Here is a 19,040-nt window from a genome sequence, read left to right as displayed (position 1 = left end):
ACCTACCTCAAACACTGTGTTCACCGGAAAAGTCACACAATCTCCCCTACGCCCATTTAACTTTACTACGGCTGCTTTCCTCCGTCTGCCGTCTTGTGAACAGAAGTCGCTTTATACGTCAATATTTGTATTTTGCGATCGCTAAAATAAATAAACTGTCTCATTGTTGACGGTAAAATTGCTTTTAATACCCAAAATATCCATAAATATGATGCTCCTCACAGAAAAGTCAAGTTAAGATAACGGTCTCCTCTCAGCCTGTGCGGCCTACGTTGCACAAAAAAGGGTCAAAATGAAAACTAAAAAGTCGATTTGGATTTAAAACGGACCTTAATGTGTATCACTAGAGGCATATAAATTAAAACAGTGTGAAAATGACCTCATTGAAGGTAAATATTTACCAAAGTAACTACATCAATTAACTTCCCATAAAAGCGTTCAGGGAGCTTCACGCCTTCAAGTCACGTAGCGCGAGACTAGTAACACCTTACTGCAAATTAAAAGAGAGGACAATTAGATCCTGACGGTGGCTTATATTTGCATACAAATGATTTTAACATGCGTAATTTGCGCCTTCTTCTGACAGTGTTGTCAACAGCTCGAATAAGCAATTACCTGAGATGAGTGTTTGGTATGCAAATAATTGCCAAAGGGCTGACACCTGCATAGGATGCGTGTGAAGAAAGATCAGGTGAATCAGTTCTTTGATGTCAGCATCCTGCACGCCGAGGTCGTCCACAGACATTCAGACTGTTTTAACTGCGTTTCAAATATTGTGATTTCCGGCTCCTTGCATTGTATTTTCAACATTAAAGCCACTCATTTTTTTTTTTTTTTTTTTTTACTTTAAAATGTGTATTTCAAGTAGACATTATATTAAATAAATGAAAAAACAAGAAGAAAAAAACCCACAAACCAAATAAATATTAAGTGCAGCTTTATCAAAAGCTGAAATAGCCATTTAAAACGTTTATTTTATATAAAGTATACTTATTAATTCCCACAGGTACAATTTATTATGAATAGAATTCTAAATTATATTATTGGCCTTATATTTTTAACATAACCAAAATATATTTAATCCCCTAATAATGTTGATTAAATTAGTTCCTTTTTAAAATCGAAAATACCAACGAAGAAAAACCATGATTTAATTTAGCTGATTTACAGGAACAAAAGAAAACCTGAGGTTGTAATAGAATTTTGCATTATCAGTGTTATTAAAATAAATAATTATTTTTGTTAAATTCTAGATGCATTTAACTGAGGGAAACATGTCAGTCATTAATGAAGAGTGTCATGTCCTGTAAAATAACACACACACACACACACACACACACACACACACACACACACACACACACACACTCATAATGCCAATGAAGGTTAACTACATTCAACTTTGAGACCTGTGGTATGAAATCAAATTTCTACTAGAAGCCTACTGGAGGGGGATATGGGATGAATTTGGGTGTAAAGTTTCTTGCACTTTCCAAGTACAGTCAAGATGCTGTTTGTGTCCACTGTGTCGGAAAAAACGTGCAAGAATGGATAGGATAAAAAAATTCCTATGACCCGTGCAGAAAAACTAAAGTACAAAAACCTGACTGCAGTTAGGAGGTGATGGGTTAGTCACCTAAGAAGCCTCAGGAATAAAGAATAATTACAGACAAATTGACATAAACTAGATGTTCCCTGGAAACTCATGAAATACAATAAAAAGTCCCCTTTTCTTCTACTCCTCTAATTCACTTATTGAAGCCCACACACATTCAGTCACACAAAGAACCACATTATTCTTTTTTTTTTTTTTTTTTAATTTCCTCCTTTTACTTCATCCCTGCCAGTCCTTCCGTTTCCATCCAGCTCAAACACCTTTTCATCCATTCTACTCTCTGAGAAAAAAAAAAAAGGGAACAAACTTCCCCTCTTTATGCTTGCTTCCTCCCATCGGCACAGATTGATGTTAAAAGTGTGTCTGTGCATCGTTTGTAATTAAGGCTGTTTACACACTGAAGCATTACTATGTGTGAAAGTCTGGAAGCCATTTGTGGCATGAGGCTGAGAGAGAAAGACAGAGTGAGAGAACTTTAAACAGCTCCAGAGACACGAGAACAGATAGCAAAGCTGGGGCTTCTGACATGACTGCAGACCTGGGACATTTTACACTGAAATATGCTTTCACATTTGCTGGAGGGCTTTGTGTGTGGAGACCGTTTTCTTCCTTAAAATGTAAACATAAATGTGATAAGATCAAGGGCTCTCCGTGATTACTTTAAGTATTTCTTTTTAAATTAATCAGCCAGGATTTTCTTTCAGGTTTGGGATTTGTAAGAGGACTTTTACTGAGGTATCAATAAAAGTCCTCTTACAAAGTTAATTCTAAACATGAGTGTCACCCCGCATATCCAATTTAAACGATAAAAGATTTGGATAAATTAAATCTTGTTTTGCAATTACATTTTGTGATGATTTTTTAAAATTCCCTTCAGAGGTTTTAGTCTTAGATTATTTTTCAGAATTCAAAATATACACGGCGTCCATCAGATTGTCGTGCAGAAGTGCACAGACAGCCGTGTGAAACATTATACTCCTGCAGTACATTACGCCATGTTAATCTTGATAACGGGGCCGTCAATTAGACAGAATGGTTCTCGGAGGGATGATGCTATGATATAAATAAAACTGGGCAGAATTATAGATTTCAAACTAAATTAGGAGATTCGGGCACAGACAATGATTGAATCAAAGCACTTCAACATGTGGCTGCAGCTAGATGGGGCTGTATAGGATTACATGTACACTAAGTGAATACATATAGACTTCTGCATTTGTTCCCTATGTGTGTTTACATTACTGAGCTTTCTGTAGTGTCGCCTTTGTAAATACACACACACACACACACACACACACACACACACACACACACAAGTGCTGATGTTAAAGGCATGTTTTGTATTTAAAGAAACAGAACGGCATTTCTCCTCGACAAGGGCAGCAGTTTCTGATAAGGTCGAGTAGAGCAGTGTGATACTTGGAAAGTGTGTGTGTGTGTGTGTGTGTGTGTGTGTGTGTGTGTGTGTGTGTGTGTGTGTGTGTGTGTGTGTGAGGGGTGATGGCAAAGCGTGGCAGCTTTCTATTTGGACTCTACAGGCCAGGAGAGCATCCGTCTCACACTTTCTGTCTCACTCCTAACCGAAGTGCCTGCTGCACACACCTTCAGGGCTCCAGTCGGCACATGCCAGCGGCACACAGCGGCTCCCCGGCCCGGCCTGCAGCTGCACACAGGGCTTTGAACCTCACGCTCAGCAAATACAGCAGGAATCCAGCAGATAATGAAACCCGATATGCCCCCCCCTCCACCTCTCCTCCGTGCCCTCTGTGCTCCTAAAGCAGCCAAGGCCTGCTTCTCCTCACACAAGAGATGCACTATTGAGGACTTTCTCTCTCACTCTTTTGCCCCCCCCCCCCCCCCCCCCGATTCTTTTATTCCTCCCTGGTCCTCGTTCTGCCAGTCGCTAAGGCGAGATGCCAACCTCTCCCCAAAGCCGGGCAGAGTGCCCTCACCCTTTATGCAAATGCTCCACCACTAGCCCAACTCACACATTCATTCTGCCCCCCCCCCCCCGACACCCACCACCAACACCCTACCACCATCACCTACTCCTCTATTCCCTCGTTTTATTTTATTTACCTCTTACACTGCAACCCAACCATCACCAACTCTGCTTTTAGCTGCTTCACCTGCTGACTTCCACCAATCACCTGTGCTCCTTATTTCATGTTTGCTCTCCGTCCTCCAGCTTCACTCACTCCTCCGCTCCTCCTCTCTTCTATCACTGTGGCTGCTCCCTCGCCTTTTTCCTTTTTTCTCCCTCGCTCCTCTCTCTCGCTCTCTCTCAAATAGCTCGACTCAAACTTGTTCACTCATTCCTCTGCTACTGCCAGACAAGCAAGTGTAGAAAGAAACTCCCTTTACTCTCTCTCTCTCTCTCTGTCTCGCTCACACACACACACACACACACACACACACACACACACACACACTATAAGGATCTTCCCTTAAAGTGAGAGTATCTCTATAAGTTATAAATCATCTTTTTTTCTTATCTGATGAGGTTTATGCAACCATTTAACTTTGTGTCAACACTAAAAAATAAAATGGACATTCATCCACAGTTTCTTTGTGAATTTCATCTCGTGATTTCATCTGTGATGGATTGCTTCTTTGGTCGTTGAACAGGGCGTTAGCGAAGCACACCAAAACTCTCCCTAGACTCGAGTGAAAATATTAAAGCTGCAGTGGTTTAAACATATGGCGGACTCGTTTAACACGCTTAAACAGGGGCGGATCTGTTCGATTTAGCAAATCTAATGGAAATTAGCACATTTTCTAAGCTATGAATAAAACCTTTATTATTAAAACTGGAGAGTGTGAAGACTTATCAACCATGAGATAAAACGCTACAATACTTAACAGGCATAATGAACCAATTTTGAAACGCTCTGAATCCCAGATAATGGCTGTTTTATTAGTTATCAAAAGCTAATAATGGTGACATTACAGAATCTGTTGTCCAGCATTCACTTTTCTCACAGTTGTCGTGTTTTTTTATCGTGCAATTTTAAACAAAGTCAAACGGGCTATTTTACCATCCGGAATCTCAACTTTAAAAAGTCAGTTTAAGTGTTTAAAGTTTCAATCCGTGACCTCCTAAGAACTCCAACTAATCGACGGGAGATCTGGATAATCAACAACAATTTATCATTTTCAATCAGAACACAGCAAATGTTTGTGGAATGTCCCCTCTGCAGATGGGAAACCAACCCTGTTACATTACCACCCTAATTCCGCACCAGTGCGTTCCCTATCAGGAACACAGAGGCTTGTGGATTTAACTCTGCTTATCATGTGAGCTGGAGTTCTGCCTGTGCTGAGCTGGCGCTGCGAGGGTTAAACGGTGCCTGCTCCCTGTGGCATGATATGAGCTGGGCCTTTGCCTGTGCGCTCTGCCTTGTCTGCGCTGAGTTGGGTGGTGTTAGGGGTTAAGAGCGGGTGGCTGCTCCAAGTGGCTTCACTCTGATCCCATTAGGGTTAAAAGGTGTCTGTTCCAAATGGCTTCATGAGAGCCGAGGCCTTAATCTCTGCTACGCATGACGGCGTTTGGGTTAAGGGGAGACGGGCTTCTGATGTGGCAGCAAGTTACGCATGACTCTGAGCTGGCAGTGTGAGGCCTAAAGGTCGCTTTGCCCATTTTGAGTGGCAGTCCCTGTGGGGCGAGCACCATGCCGGGCCGGAAGGAGCACACACACACACACACGCGCGCACACACACAGACGCACATGCACGCAGGGTGAGAAACAATAAGCCTTCGCAACCACACACACACACACACACAAAATCATGAGGACACTGGCGCATACACAACAACAACAACTAAATCATTTTTGAAAGTTTTACACTCTAAAATCATAACTTTCTTTATTTAAAGATGATCCACCAAAAGCGAGGGGAGGATACTGAGACACACGGCGCAGACGGGCGCCTCTGGGTGAGTGTGTGTGCAGTTATCTCCTCTGTGACCGCGCTCGCTAACTTCCCTGGCCTAAACTACCACCTCGCACAGACCTCAGGAGCACCACAGGACCACAGGCAGACGGCCATAAGTACATATCCTCAGAGGGGACATAAAAGTGTGGAAACCCACCTCGATTAAAAAGATACCTCACAAACACAGTGAGGGAGAGGACGACGGATGAACGCAGAGAAAAAAGTGCTGCGTCGCTGATCCAACTTGAAACTAGATTAATAAAAGCCACTCTTAGTTTCTAAGTCACATTATCAGAAAGTATTAAAAAAAAATCTTGAGTAGAAATGTTATTAAAATGTGTTATTAAAAAGAAAAGTACTTTCTATGCTACGCTTAATGACGCACAATATCTTGAATCTTTCTCCACGGTACCCTGTGTTGGCCCCTGGTTACCTTGAAATCCCTCTGAACTATTCTGAGAAATGGAATCACATGTAAGTGAAATACTGCATACGTGTTATAAAATATGCCCTAACTGGCCTCACATCCAATCCTGCCAGTTTTTTTTCCCCCCTTCTTTTGCTCGGTATCCCGCTCAGATTGACTGTTTTCTAGTTGAAAGAAAAGAAACTGCAGTTCTTAATGGCAGCAAATATTCTTCTGGTGCCACGTTATTTTTCAGTAAATAGTACAGTGTTTATCAATTCTCAGGGAAACTGGTCCGGTATGAAACACCAGTCAGTCTCCATTTATAAACATGTGATTGTATGAAAAGATAGTATCACAGTAAAGTGAGCCAGAAGGAGAGAGCTGGACTGAAAGCAGCAAGAGCTGCCACGTCAGATGCTGCTGAGGCTTCTTGGCTGTCAGGACTGAAACACACACACACACACACACCAGCACACACACAGAAAGAGACACGCAAATGCAGTACATCCACATGAATGCACATGCACAAGCATACATACACACTCTTACACAGCACGTAGGGGTTTGCCTTTGCGGTGCCGTTTTAGGGAGCTGGAGTCATCGGCCAAGCCTGACGCCGTGGCTCAGTGTGGCCGTCAGCGCTGTCTCTCTGTGAATCAACATGGATGGAGCAGCTCCATCAACAACACACACAGGCCCTAATAATAAAACGAGCAAATCCCTCTCTCCAGTTTGCCTGCCGCATGCCAGAGAAGGCCTGCCCCCAGTCCAGTCATATCCTGTCAGGATTGCTCCTGGATTTACACTCTCTGTTTATCACACTCTTTTTAAAAAAAGTATTCAGAAGAGAATATCAGTGCTTTTTCTGAATAAATGTTTTACTCTTTAAACTCTAACACCACTATATGCAAATGTTTATGCACATGCACACAGAGGAAAGCACAAATATTCTGCGGATCGTGTTTCTAGGATGAACATATAGGGAAAAATGGTGGGCGCTGAGGCTTGCCAGGGGAAATCAGATGCAAAATAGGATTTGGCCTCATCTTTATTTAGACTAGCTTTCCAATTCCTGGAGAAAAATTACATTATTGAATACAACAACGCCATTGTTTCATCAAATTTTAGACGGGCTTTCAGCTTTTTGTTTATTTCCAGAGAGGAAAAGATGAAAATGGGAACACCATTTTTCAATCTAAAGGGGGAGAAAGGGCTCTTGTGCAGAGATTTGATTCTCCAGATAGTACTTGGCACCATTTGCTTCCTCCAAGTACTGTAATATGGTTATGATACATTAGCATTCCTTCACATCACCAAAGAAACCCAATCTGTGTGTATCAAACATTTTAGTGAAAGGGGAATTGAAGGAGAGAGAGAAAAGGAGGAGGGGAGGGGGGTGGGGGGAGTCAGGTAAGGGATTAGCATTAAGCTGCGATGGGGAGGAAAAAGTTGCTCAGATGAGAAGCATTCCTGCAGACAAAGCCTGGCAAACGGTGAAACTGTTTAAGATAGCCTGCGCTCCTCTCAGGAGAGGCAGACAGGGAGTTAGTAAAGTGGCTTTTAAGCTCACCAAATCCAACATATCCTAGATAAGACTGTGGCTCTTCCTGAGGGAATGTAAGAGAGAAGTAGCAGAGAGGGGCTGGAATGAATGAGGTAAAATGGAGAGGGAGAGGGTTAAAGTAAGAGACATGAGGAGAGAGAGAGAGAGAGAGAGAGAGAGAGAGAGGAGGGAGAGAGAGAGAGAAGAGCAGACAAAGATAAGCAAACACAAAAAGCAAAAAAGTAGACGGGAGGATTTGGGAATGAGACAGAAAGAGAGAAAAAAGGATGAAGTGTCAGGAAAGTGAGAGCATATTTCAGAGAGCGCACATGGTGTTTGTTGATTCCCTCTCATACAGAGCAGAGAATGAAGCAGCCTTCCTGCCTCTCCAGGATTTTATCACCTGCGTGGAAGGCGGCTTGAATACACAGCGGCCGACGTCATCCATCTCTGCTCCGCTCCGCTCACCTCCGCGGGCCTTTTTCCTTTTCTACTTTTTCATGATGCGGTGATGTTTTGAATATTTTAAGACAACAGAAATCTGATTTTCATGAAGCACACGTCACACACATACAAGACGTACATACATATTAAACCTCTTAAACAAAATACTTCATGTGAGACAACCTGTTGACTCTTCACCACACCACTTGTTCTACTGTCTATAGTGTTACTGTGTTATTCTTATTTCTAATGAGTATTTACATCTGTAGGCCTTCACATAGTAGCTTTAACTTTTATCAAACTTTTATCAAACTTTTTAAGCTCAGTCTTTGCCTGAAATGTTCTTTTTTCCTAGTTTTCCGTCTGAAACGGGGAAAAGCAACAACAGAAACACACATAAGCATCTATACGGGGATCTTAATGGTAGATGCATGTGTGTAAATATTCAGACATGTCAAGTTGCATCCAGTCACATCTTCATATGTGCTTCTTGGATTTAGTTTTAATTATTTCTCGCTCTGCTTTCTGCACACACTAACATGCATGCAGCGACAGGAGACAGGTGCACGTACACACGACCCAGAGGCAGAGAGTCAACAAACAAGGGTCACTTTTTAATCGCTCCCCCGTGTGTTTATTTAGCAGTGGTCAGGTTTTCACTTATAAACCTCCTCATTGCAAAATCCCTCCTTTTAGACTCCAGAGAGAACATTCAAACAGTATTAATTCCTCTTGCTGGGAAGGGGACGGCCTTTTCCCGGAGCAATCCATAACATCTGAATATAAAAATAAATACGAAACGAGTGGGCGCGCGCTTAACCCCAAAGCGAGGAGGGAAAAAACCTGCCGGGAAGTTTGAGGACGACTTGTGTTTTCCCTCTGTTTCGCCCCGTGTCTCAGACAACACTTTTCTCTTCAGCGTGGCTCTCAGCGTGTTGCCACCTTTTTCACTTTCTCTCTTTCCTATTTATTTATTTTCAGTCCTTTATCAACCCTCCATTTCTGTCTCTGTCTTCTTTATCTCTCCCCTCGCTCCCCCACCTCTCTCTCTCTCTCTCTGCTGGACGCCCCTGTGCCAGTTAACTCACCACAAGCCAGAGGGAGGACCGCAAGAATGCTTAAATCAGCATAATTAGGCCTGTGTGTACTTTAAACACACACATTTCCCCCAAGCCTGGACCCCTGCCACCCGTACACCGCTGTGTACGCAGCCACGGCCCGTCTCTTTGAGTCAATAAACACAAACATATCAGCAGTCAGCCGCGCACATGTCCGCACAGCATATACACACAAACACACACATACATATGCAACACATGAGGTGAAAAGTGATGCTGTATCCCTCTGCAACACAACTTCATCCAAACTACTGAGGCTACCTCCGTCATCCAGCTGTCACCCCCCCCCCCCCCCCCCCCCCCCAGGCCCAAACCACCATCACCACACTGACACAGTTTGACCCTTTACACTGTGTAGCTGTGGGGGAGGAAACTAAACCAGTTTAATACGAGGGCTCTGTGCTGGAAAGTTGCACTTTCGTAGAAGAAAAAAAATTCCATAAGCAAGCTGGTAAAAATTAAGCATACACTAAAACAATGGCAGCGCTCGCAGTTTGTGGTTTTTGCCCCACACTCACATCTGTATGTGTTTTGGGTTTCAGTGGCGCATTAACAAACAACTGAATCCAGGGTGCCCGGCTGCACATGGGGATTATCAGCAGTCATTACAGACCATTTAATAATAATCACAGCCATCAAAAACCAATCAGTCCAAGCATGTGATATTTGGACAGCCGATATCACCGAGTGGATCATATTAGTGAAGATGAGGGCGGATTAGACAGAGTCATTTAAATTATCACACGGGGATACACACACACACACACTGTTAGCAGCTTGTAACTGGAAGTGCAGCTCAACACGCTGCATGTGTGTGACGCTGCATGTGAACAAAACATACGCACAATAAACAGCATCAAAACACTCAACAGGAAAGTTTGAGAGCCACTGACTGAGTGTAAAGGCAGCCAATAAAAATCAGTCGCTTTCTAAACAGGCGCAGATCCTGCAGAAGCTGCAGGTGCGCATGGCCACCGAGAGAGGCCTGCACTTGCAAATAATGAAAAATAAATGCATGAAAATGCAATAAGATGAGGTATGCTGAGCATAAAAGGCACAGTGGCCCTTCAGCCTGCGGCCCGTTTCCATTCTAAAGATATGCACATCAACAAGTCACTAAAGTAGTGAATAGAACTACATGCATCAGGTTTTGGCAGCACACCGTACGTTGCTATGGAGTATATGTCGTTAAAGCAAAACATGAAGTTAATTTGATTTCCATTTTTAACATCAGCCGCCTTGAAAACAGATACATTTTGTGCGGCCTCGGCTCACTCTCCCCTCGGCTTTACGCTGCAAAAAGTGATCAGAACGCCACGCTCAGTCTGCACTGGAAAATATTCAGTCAGCAGCGTTTGATCAGAGTGGTGTGATACTGTTTATATGAGGGTACACACTGAAAACTAACCACAAAGAAGCCACTCTTTGACTCTCTGCCTCTATCTATCTGTCTGTCTGTCTGTCTGTCTGTCTGATTCTGTCACTCACACTCTCTCACTCACACACACACACACACACACACACACACACACACACACACACACACACACACACACAGAGGCATGCACACACTCATTTCTCTGTTTGTGCGCTCACACAGCTGTGGATCTTGCTCAGGGTTCAACTGAGGTAAAGATATGGTATATTACGCAATGGCTTATAGATTTTTCCACCGCTGGCGAGCTGCCAGAGCTCTCAATGGGGGAGAGAGAGAGAGAGAGAGAGAGAGAGAGAGAGAGAGGAGAGAGAGGATCAGAGAGCAGCACATTTTGTTCCACAAAGTCTGACTCACCAACTGGATTCACTGGCTGCTTTGCTGCAACTGGAGGCCTCTATGGCCAGGAGTTAAATTGAGGAAAGAGCAAAAGTGTATGTTTATGTGTGTATGTGTGTATCACTGTGTGTGTTACTTAATAATAATAATAACAGTTTTTGGCGTCAAGAATTAGATGCGTTTGTTAGGTCTGGTGGATATTTCAGCTATCAATCCCTCAGGCGACTGCTGCTGCTCTATATTGGTCTGCCTCTGCAACACACACACACACACACACACACACACACACACACACACACACACACACACACACACACACACACACACATACACACACACACTGCATGCAAAAAATAAATGACCTTAGCTAGTCATTCAAACACACGGGGAACTCCTGTCTTTACAGTGTGTTTGTCCATTGACTACATTTCGAGAGATTTAGTAAATAATCAAAATGATTTGTACTTTGTAGCAGATCAGCAGTTCGCAAAAGCAAAGGTTGTCCTTATTCTAAAAAAAAGTATCCAACTTTCAATTTTAGTACCCTGCAAAAGGCATCTGACGAACCAAAACAGTCATCAGACTGCATGCGGAAATAAATGTCAAAAAAAATAAATGCCTCTGACGTAAACAACAAAACCTCTAATGTGCCTGCACGACGACAAACATTTCATTGAAGACTTCTTCCAAAAATGAGACTTGGACGAGTCAGTAACAGCGGCCCAATCTGTCTTGAATCAGACACTCGCCTGTCAGGATGATCAATACGACTGTTTTCTTGATTTACTTACCGAGTACTTGACGTGCATATGTTAATGAAACTTGTGCGTTTCTCATATCAGTGTTGTCCATATTTTCCCGCCTGGATTAAGCAGGCAGACATACTGTTCTCACACACGGCACAGAGACGTATTCACAGAGCCGAGTTTGGCCTAGATCTCACACACCAAGGTTTCCCCTACTCTTTTAATTGGGCCCTTGATGCTCGACATAGGGTGTACTTCCTCTAATTAGCTATATCTATAGCGTATGGGAGGGTGTATGAATGCATGCATGTGTAAAATCCTCTTTTGACCGACTCCAAACTAACTAAGAGCTTTAATTTCACGCTAGGCTGCATTGTCCCATTCAGTGGGGTTACCCCCTCAAAAAAAAAAAAAGCCTCTGAGAAAATCAAAAAGAAATAGGACGACGGCGAAGGGGGATGGAGAAAGACACGCAGCGAAAGGGAGGGAGAGACAAACAACAACAACAACAACAACCGAAGCTCATCCTCAAACAATGGCGGTCTCTCACTAACCGTTACTTCTCTTCTAAAGGGAGCTAATTGAGGAGGTGGAGGAGGAGGAGGAGGAGGAGCAGGATGAAGGTGAAGGGGACCCAAGCAGCTGCAACACAAGCTTCTCTTAAGTCCGTGTGTGTGTCCCTCGCGTTGTTAAGTGCGTCATCATCCTCACTTTTGTAACAAACAAGTCTTTCTCATTACAAACTGCTCGTTGTTGCACCTTTGTTTCTTCAAACCTGAGAAATACGAGAAGCCGTGTTGCTCAGGGAGGAGATGAAGATGTCAATCACACTTTCATATCGCACACCAAATTCTTAACTTCTGCCAACATTTTTTTTTTTAAATTATATTGGCGAGTTAGCGCTGCGACTACAAAAGCTCTGCAGGATAATGGCGCGTGTTTAATTCTGCAGTATTTTCTGCTCTCATGAAAAAGTCTGGCAAAGGCCAACGTGACAGAGATGTGATTCAACTCTGCTGCTTCTCCAACACGCGTATGTCTATCTGTGTCTAACATACGTGAGTGCTCAGTCTGATTTTAGATTTGTGTGTGTGTGTGTGTGTGTGTGTGTGTGTGTGTGTGCTGTATGGATTGTAAACACAACTATATCACAGACCAACATAAGACTGCTATAGGGGCCGCCTGCTTCCACTGGCCACAGATCAGCCTAAACCTAATCCACACTAGGAGGCAGAGGACCAGGACACACATATTCACACGGACACACACACACACACACACACACACACACGTCCATTCATCCAGGGGACAGGCACCTATTACCCTGTTGTGCCAATTGCCTCAGTAAACCATGATAAATCCATTTTCTATGCGCGGTCAGGAAGACTGCACAGATAAGGGATGAGCAGAAAGCCACAGTGCTGGATTTAACTCACCTCCAAGACACAGTCACACACACACACACACACACACACACACACACACACACACACACACACACACAGGCAGAGAGGCTGAGAGGGACTGTCCGCAAGCTACCTCAGGGTTTAGCTCTAGGCCTTATATAGGTCCTTTTTAACAAGCAAAAGCTAAAGTGTTCTTCTGTGCACATGTTAATCTTACTATTTCTGTGGGTTAATAATAAAAGCAAATGTGACGTTTAGCATAAATGTGGAATATTTCTAAGGTTATTTTAAATTCCTCGATTAGCTGCCGGTGGTAAGGTGTCAGATGAGGCGATTAACAGCACACCAAAGAAACAGCCTTTTTTTTTTTTTTTTTTTTTTTTACATTTTCCACAGCTAAGATTCCCAGTGAGCAATTGGTTGATTGTTAGAAGAAAGCAGGACACAAATTTTAATCAGAAACCTTATACATGCACAGGACGAACCCGCAATTAGAAGACATGCTACTCCGTCCACAACGGTCGCCAAAATCGAGACAAACTGAAAGTTAATCACCGGAGCTGAAAGTATTTGAACTAGACGTTCTCTTGATTTGAAACCTCATGAATCAACTCATCCTTCAGAATAAAATTGAGAAGGTTTTATTTTTTTCCATGTTATCAAAATGTATTTATACCCTGCTTGAGTAACATGGACATGTTCCCCTCTATATTTCCTGCACTCCCTCCATCACTCCGTCCCTGCCTACCAGCTCTCGCTCTGGGCCAAGCAGTGTATAAGGTGGACCTGGTCTGCCTCCAGCAGAAAGGATGAATAAGTAAAAGGAACACAATGTACCCCTGGGTTCTGCCTACAACCCACCGCCTGCCTGCCCGCCCGCCCGCCCGCCCGCCCGCCTGCCTGTCGTCCTGGCACAGTTGGCGGGCCACTTTTACCGCGGCCTACCATCCACTGAAGCAAACCTTTTCTCCGTCCACTATCTCTGTTTGAGAAGGATTACTGTGTGTGCACATGCGTGCGCTCGGTGCAAAGTGATGCCAATGAGGCTCGGTATGTTACCAGATCACGCAGGCCCACCTCGGTTTACAGCGAGCACACCGTCCGGTCCCAGTGAAACCAGAAGCGAGGGCTGACGTATGAGAGCCATCGGCCCAAAACGGGGGAAGGAGGAAGACACACAAAAACTGTACAAAACACACACACACACACACACACACACACACAAAGACTCCCTCACACACATATGGACAGCCCGGGCAGGGGCCTTGGGGTCAAGTCTCAAGAAAGCGGGTACGTACCTTCTTTTTTTTTTTTTAAAGCACTATTCACAGAAATCAGTCAAAAAGTGATCACAGAGACAAAAGTATAATCGTAAAGGTGTCTATGTGAGCCACACAATAAAAAGCATGGAACATTAACATTATGAGGACCAGGTGAAGACGTCCACCTCAACGCCTGCCTAAACAGAACAGCTTTTAAATGAAATAGGATGTAATTGACAAATCAGAGAGAAAATACAGCATAATTTGAGTTAAAGAAAAGACGTATTTCATTTACAAGATGTTATATACAAACTGCTGCGTGGGCTGCACACACACTTTATTCTTCTCCATATGCACAGATTCACATACACTCTTTGTTGTATAGAGAAGGGCCTTCATCTCCATCTCCAAAGATACTAACTACAAATCTCCACATGTTTTCTTCTCCTTGTTGCTATGGCTTTATGGCATGGCTACAGTATGTATGGCTTTCAAGTGCTTAGCCAATCTGCATGGCTGAGTGAATTTCAAGCACTCATCTGATCTGCAAATCTAACAACATTTTAGAACAGCAAATAATCGGACATGAAGAGCTTATATGAGCAAGAATCGAGCATGCAAACAAACTTCTTTCTTCTTCTTTTTTTTTGTTGCTGCTTGTGAAAACTGTGCGGGGAAAGAGTTAAACAGTCTCCCGCACAGAGAGACAGAGAGGGAGAGAGACAGAGAGACGGTTTGCAGCAAAGCTTGAAAAGTTGGCAGTGTTTGTGAGACGCGCTGAATATTAGCAGCCCACATCTCATTTGGATAAGCGGGACTTATAAGTGGAGTCTGAAATAATTGATTTAAAAAAAAAAAAAAAAAAAGCAGCACATAAAAGTTTTAATTAACGACGCCTCCGCGACCTTCAACCCGCATTAAAACTTTATGCAAATGCACTTCCGTAACAAGAATGTGAAACAATGCCACGTAGCACGTCAAAAAAAAAAAAAAAAAAAAAAAAAAAAAACCTCTCCGGTGCAGTTTGGCAAGTGCACGTGCAGTACTTTTTTTTTTGGCTGATCCGGGTCCGTCACCTTCCAGACCGTTCCAGCAAAGCTTTTATCAGCATTAATTATACATTGTGGATTGTTTACACGAGTTTTGCATGTTTTCTGTGATTTGTGAATTATTTACATGGCTGAGATCGAAGATGTAGTACAAAAGTATGGGTACAAGTATTCTACATTATGCACGTTAGTATAATTCTTCTGTGCTTGGTGGTGGACACACACACACGCACAGGCGCGCGCGCACACACACACGCGCGCGCACAAAGAGTATAGCACACACAAGCATGCCTTTCCCAGAGACCACAAATCATTAAGACAAACGTTTACAGCTAATTAAAAGCGCTGTTGACATCCAATTAATTTACCTGTATGAAACAGAATCACCGCAAGATAGAAGTTGATTTTTCACTGCTGTTATCTTTTTAATATCCCCTAAATACAAACACGAGTTCTCAAAGCAAACAGCGTAAACAGTTGATTGATATCCATCAGCAGGACCGGGAGACGCACGAGCTGCAGCTAAGCAGATCAATATGTATCGCGCATATGGGCAGCACGCGCCCATGCGGCGCTCGTGCAAGTGGATCTGCTGCCAATTAATTTTAATTAATGGAAAGAAAGAGGAAACTCGATGCGGACCTCTGCCTCGTAGCACCCAGGCTTTGGAAATGTATCTGTGCTAAATATGCAGTGGGGCTGTTTGGACTTTTTTTTTTTTACGGAGCAAATCAGAGAAATGTCTCAGTCACTGTTTCAAAACTCGCAGACGGCAGAGGTCAGAGAGAGAGAGAGAGAAATACAAAAAAAGTAGCAGAAATGAAGCCTATATTTTCCAGCCACCATGTTTTCTTGCTTCATAAAAAAAGATGTGATGAAATGTAATTTTGTATCTGAGCAGTAGCTACTGCTCTCGTGTTTCAGATTGCTACACAAAAAAGATCACAGAGGTCTGCAGGCCTGAAATAATACTGAGCCGGAATCTGCACGTTTTTCCACGGAGCTCTTCAAATCAGGATCAAAACTCTATTTTTAAAATAGCTGAGTGATTTTAGTTCACCTGCTTATTTTATCACAGAGAAAAACTAAAATAGGTTTAGTATCCAACAGCATACCTAAAATAGCAGGAAGCGACAGGCCTGACCTCCTACAATTGAAAAAATATATAACCTGCAGGCCTGGAGCTCAACAGATGCCTCATTGTGACGCATAATCATTTTAAATAGCAAATTAAGTCATATAAATGATTCTGCTTAAGCCTGATAATCAGGCTTTATTGCAGATTAACTCAAGAGTAAAAGCAGTAATTGACCTCAGAAAAAAAATACCTCCCTGCCTCTTGACATACACAGAAATGAATAGGTAATATTACACTTGAACTTCATTAAGTTTCTTCAGTATAAAACAGTAAAGGATAAAGCAGCAGCCCGGTGTGTCTGTGATAAGCCGAGCGGCGGAAGGACACACGGAGCCGCGGCGGCCTGAAGCTGCAGCTCTGTTAACTCTGCGCTGACTGCACTGCATGTCTACAACCGACAACTCGAACTTTAAATTCAAGACTCATCCACGGTGCAAACAGTGCAGTGCTGCAAGAAAAACCCCCAGAAAAGGTCATTTATAACTTGACCTTTGACTTGCCCGTTGTGAGATCTTCTATAAGGACTTTTGGTTTTTTTTAATTAACAAATAATAGTAGACCTGTCGTTACTGACACACGACACACTCAGGAGGTATGACTAAAATATATGAACTATATTAAAACACATTTTAAGAAAGATCAAGAGGCATCTCTCACTTGTGCAATAGGCTACTGGTACTTTTTTTTTAATGTGTATGACCTCTTATTATTGGAAGTGGATATTTCCATAGAAACATACTGGAGCATACCTGAGGGGTCTTCTACACGTTGATCTGATAAAGAATCATCTAAAAAAATCTAGATTTACTTCTGAAGTTAATCAGACTGCGTATGAGGCCTGAAAGGTCAACTCTAAATAACTCCGTATTATGCATTTATTTTAAAAAAAAATCTGAGCTACATATTTAAATTAAATATTTTGATAATATTTAATTGTTTGCTAATGTTTAAAAAAAGGAAATAATCTTAAACCTCATCAATTGTATACAACTTGCACCTGAGCTATTACCCCGCACGGCCTCTGAAATTACGCACAAGAGAAAACCAGGTTTTTCTGCTCCAACTATAGTGAACGATTCAAAACTCACACTCTGCTATATAAATAAAGCAACAGCATTGCAGATGTTGTTAAAATAAATTGTTGCCTTTTTGCTTTTTTTTTTTTTTTTTTTAAAGGTCAGCTTTGTGTTTAATGAGCTCGGGCTCTGCACACAGCACACGGCCATCCTCCCTCCTGTCGCCTTCTGGAAGCCCCCTACAACTTTGGTTTATTTCAAACAAGGATGTTTAAAGTGTAATTAAATAGATGAGGGGCAGTAATAAATGTATCCACTGTGACCCGACATGCCCCCAGCGCAGACCGCGGTTTCAGCCCGGCAGACCTCCAACCCAACCGCAAAACAGACACTTAAAAAAAATAATAATAAACTGTCCCACAACCAGACGAGTCGTATTAAAACTTAACTCGGGGTTTCTTCTATCTGTCGATATCGCCGATCATTGCCCCAGGGTGTCTATAATTCACCGCCAAATGTCAGAGCTCCGAGCCCTTCTTCTTCCCCTTTCCCCAACCTCCGTTTTATATAAAATAGATTTGGGAGAAGCGCCATTTTCTCTCCAAACCATGCGCAATGAGACGCACAAGAAAGCCCGTTGGAGGAGTGCCATGGAAAAGAAAGAGGGGGAGAGAGAGAGCGAGAGAGAGAGAGAGAGAGAGAGAGAGGGAGAGAGAAAGAGAGGGAGGTTAAACACTATCGGGGAAAAGAGTGCAGAGCTGGAAAAAAAAAAAAAAAAAGAGTCCTTAAAACGCAACAAATGACAAGCAGCGGCGGGCAGCACAACACTGTCAGCATGTACAGTAGAAGCAGAGCGGAGGCGCACTACACCGGAAAGAAAACAGCGAAGAAGAAGATTGGAAAAAAAAGGTTTTTTTTTTCATACCTGTGTGAGGCAGTATGGGGAGTACATGGCTGTGTCTAGAGATGAAAGTTGGAGTAGTTGATAATAAAGTTGGATGGAGGTTCGCTGCGGTGCCGCATTGCAAAGCCGCTGGTGCTCAGTCCAGGCTGTAACCCCGCCTCACTCACAGTGAAAGCTCCGCACCAACTTTAGGAGAAAGTTTGTCTCGCTCGCTCTCCCTCCCTCCCCGCCTCCCTCTTTCTCTCTAACGCTCCCTCTCTCTCTCTCTCTCTCTCTCTCCCTTCCCGCTTTTTTCTTTTCTGTCAGATCGACGCGATTCTATCGGCACTTATAATAATCACCGACTTTTCATTCCATTATTTCAGATAAAGACGAATCTGTGTTCGCTGAGATCCCTCCTAAGGAAGCGCGTGAAAATACAGTATCCCTGCTGTACAGTAGAGGCTTACAGTGTGCATGATGTGGCACTCTGTGGTGAGTTCAGTCACCTCGTCGTGTTTTCTGGTAAGCTGTGTGATCAAATTGGTGGTGAATATCTCTACAATATTTCCATCTGGTTGCATGGTTTTGCAGAGGTGTCTGTAACTAATCTGCTTAAGTGTATAATCTTGTGAGAGGGGAGGACAAGTCCTGCATCCCTCTAACCCTCTCTGCACCACACAGTTATGAAGTTGTACTTT

At 43.0% G+C, this 19,040-nt stretch overlaps 2 protein-coding genes across 10 annotated transcripts in view; one reads left to right on the top strand and one right to left on the bottom strand.

Moving 5' to 3' along the window:
• LOC132991770 (histidine-rich glycoprotein-like) overlaps nucleotides 1-19,040 on the top strand; it is a 393,411-nt gene that overhangs the window by 227,199 nt on the left and 147,172 nt on the right. The gene's annotated exons all lie outside the window — the stretch shown is intronic.
• The window catches only part of nfixa (nuclear factor I/Xa), a 107,478-nt gene that overhangs the window by 75,941 nt on the left and 12,497 nt on the right, over nucleotides 1-19,040 (bottom strand). The window contains exon 1 of one of the 9 annotated variants that reach the window (XM_061060582.1): nucleotides 18,382-18,572. The exons of the other annotated variants lie outside the window; for them this stretch is intronic. Coding sequence (XP_060916565.1) covers nucleotides 18,382-18,408 — 27 coding nt within the window. The 5' untranslated portion in view covers nucleotides 18,409-18,572. Of the gene's footprint in view, nucleotides 1-18,381; nucleotides 18,573-19,040 lie in introns of those variants that run through there. 9 annotated transcript variants of the gene reach the window in all.

This window comes from Labrus mixtus, chromosome 2 (genome assembly GCF_963584025.1).
Source record: "Labrus mixtus chromosome 2, fLabMix1.1, whole genome shotgun sequence".
Lineage (NCBI taxonomy): Eukaryota > Metazoa > Chordata > Actinopteri > Labriformes > Labridae > Labrus > Labrus mixtus.
This window is presented reverse-complemented; position numbering and strand designations above follow the sequence as displayed.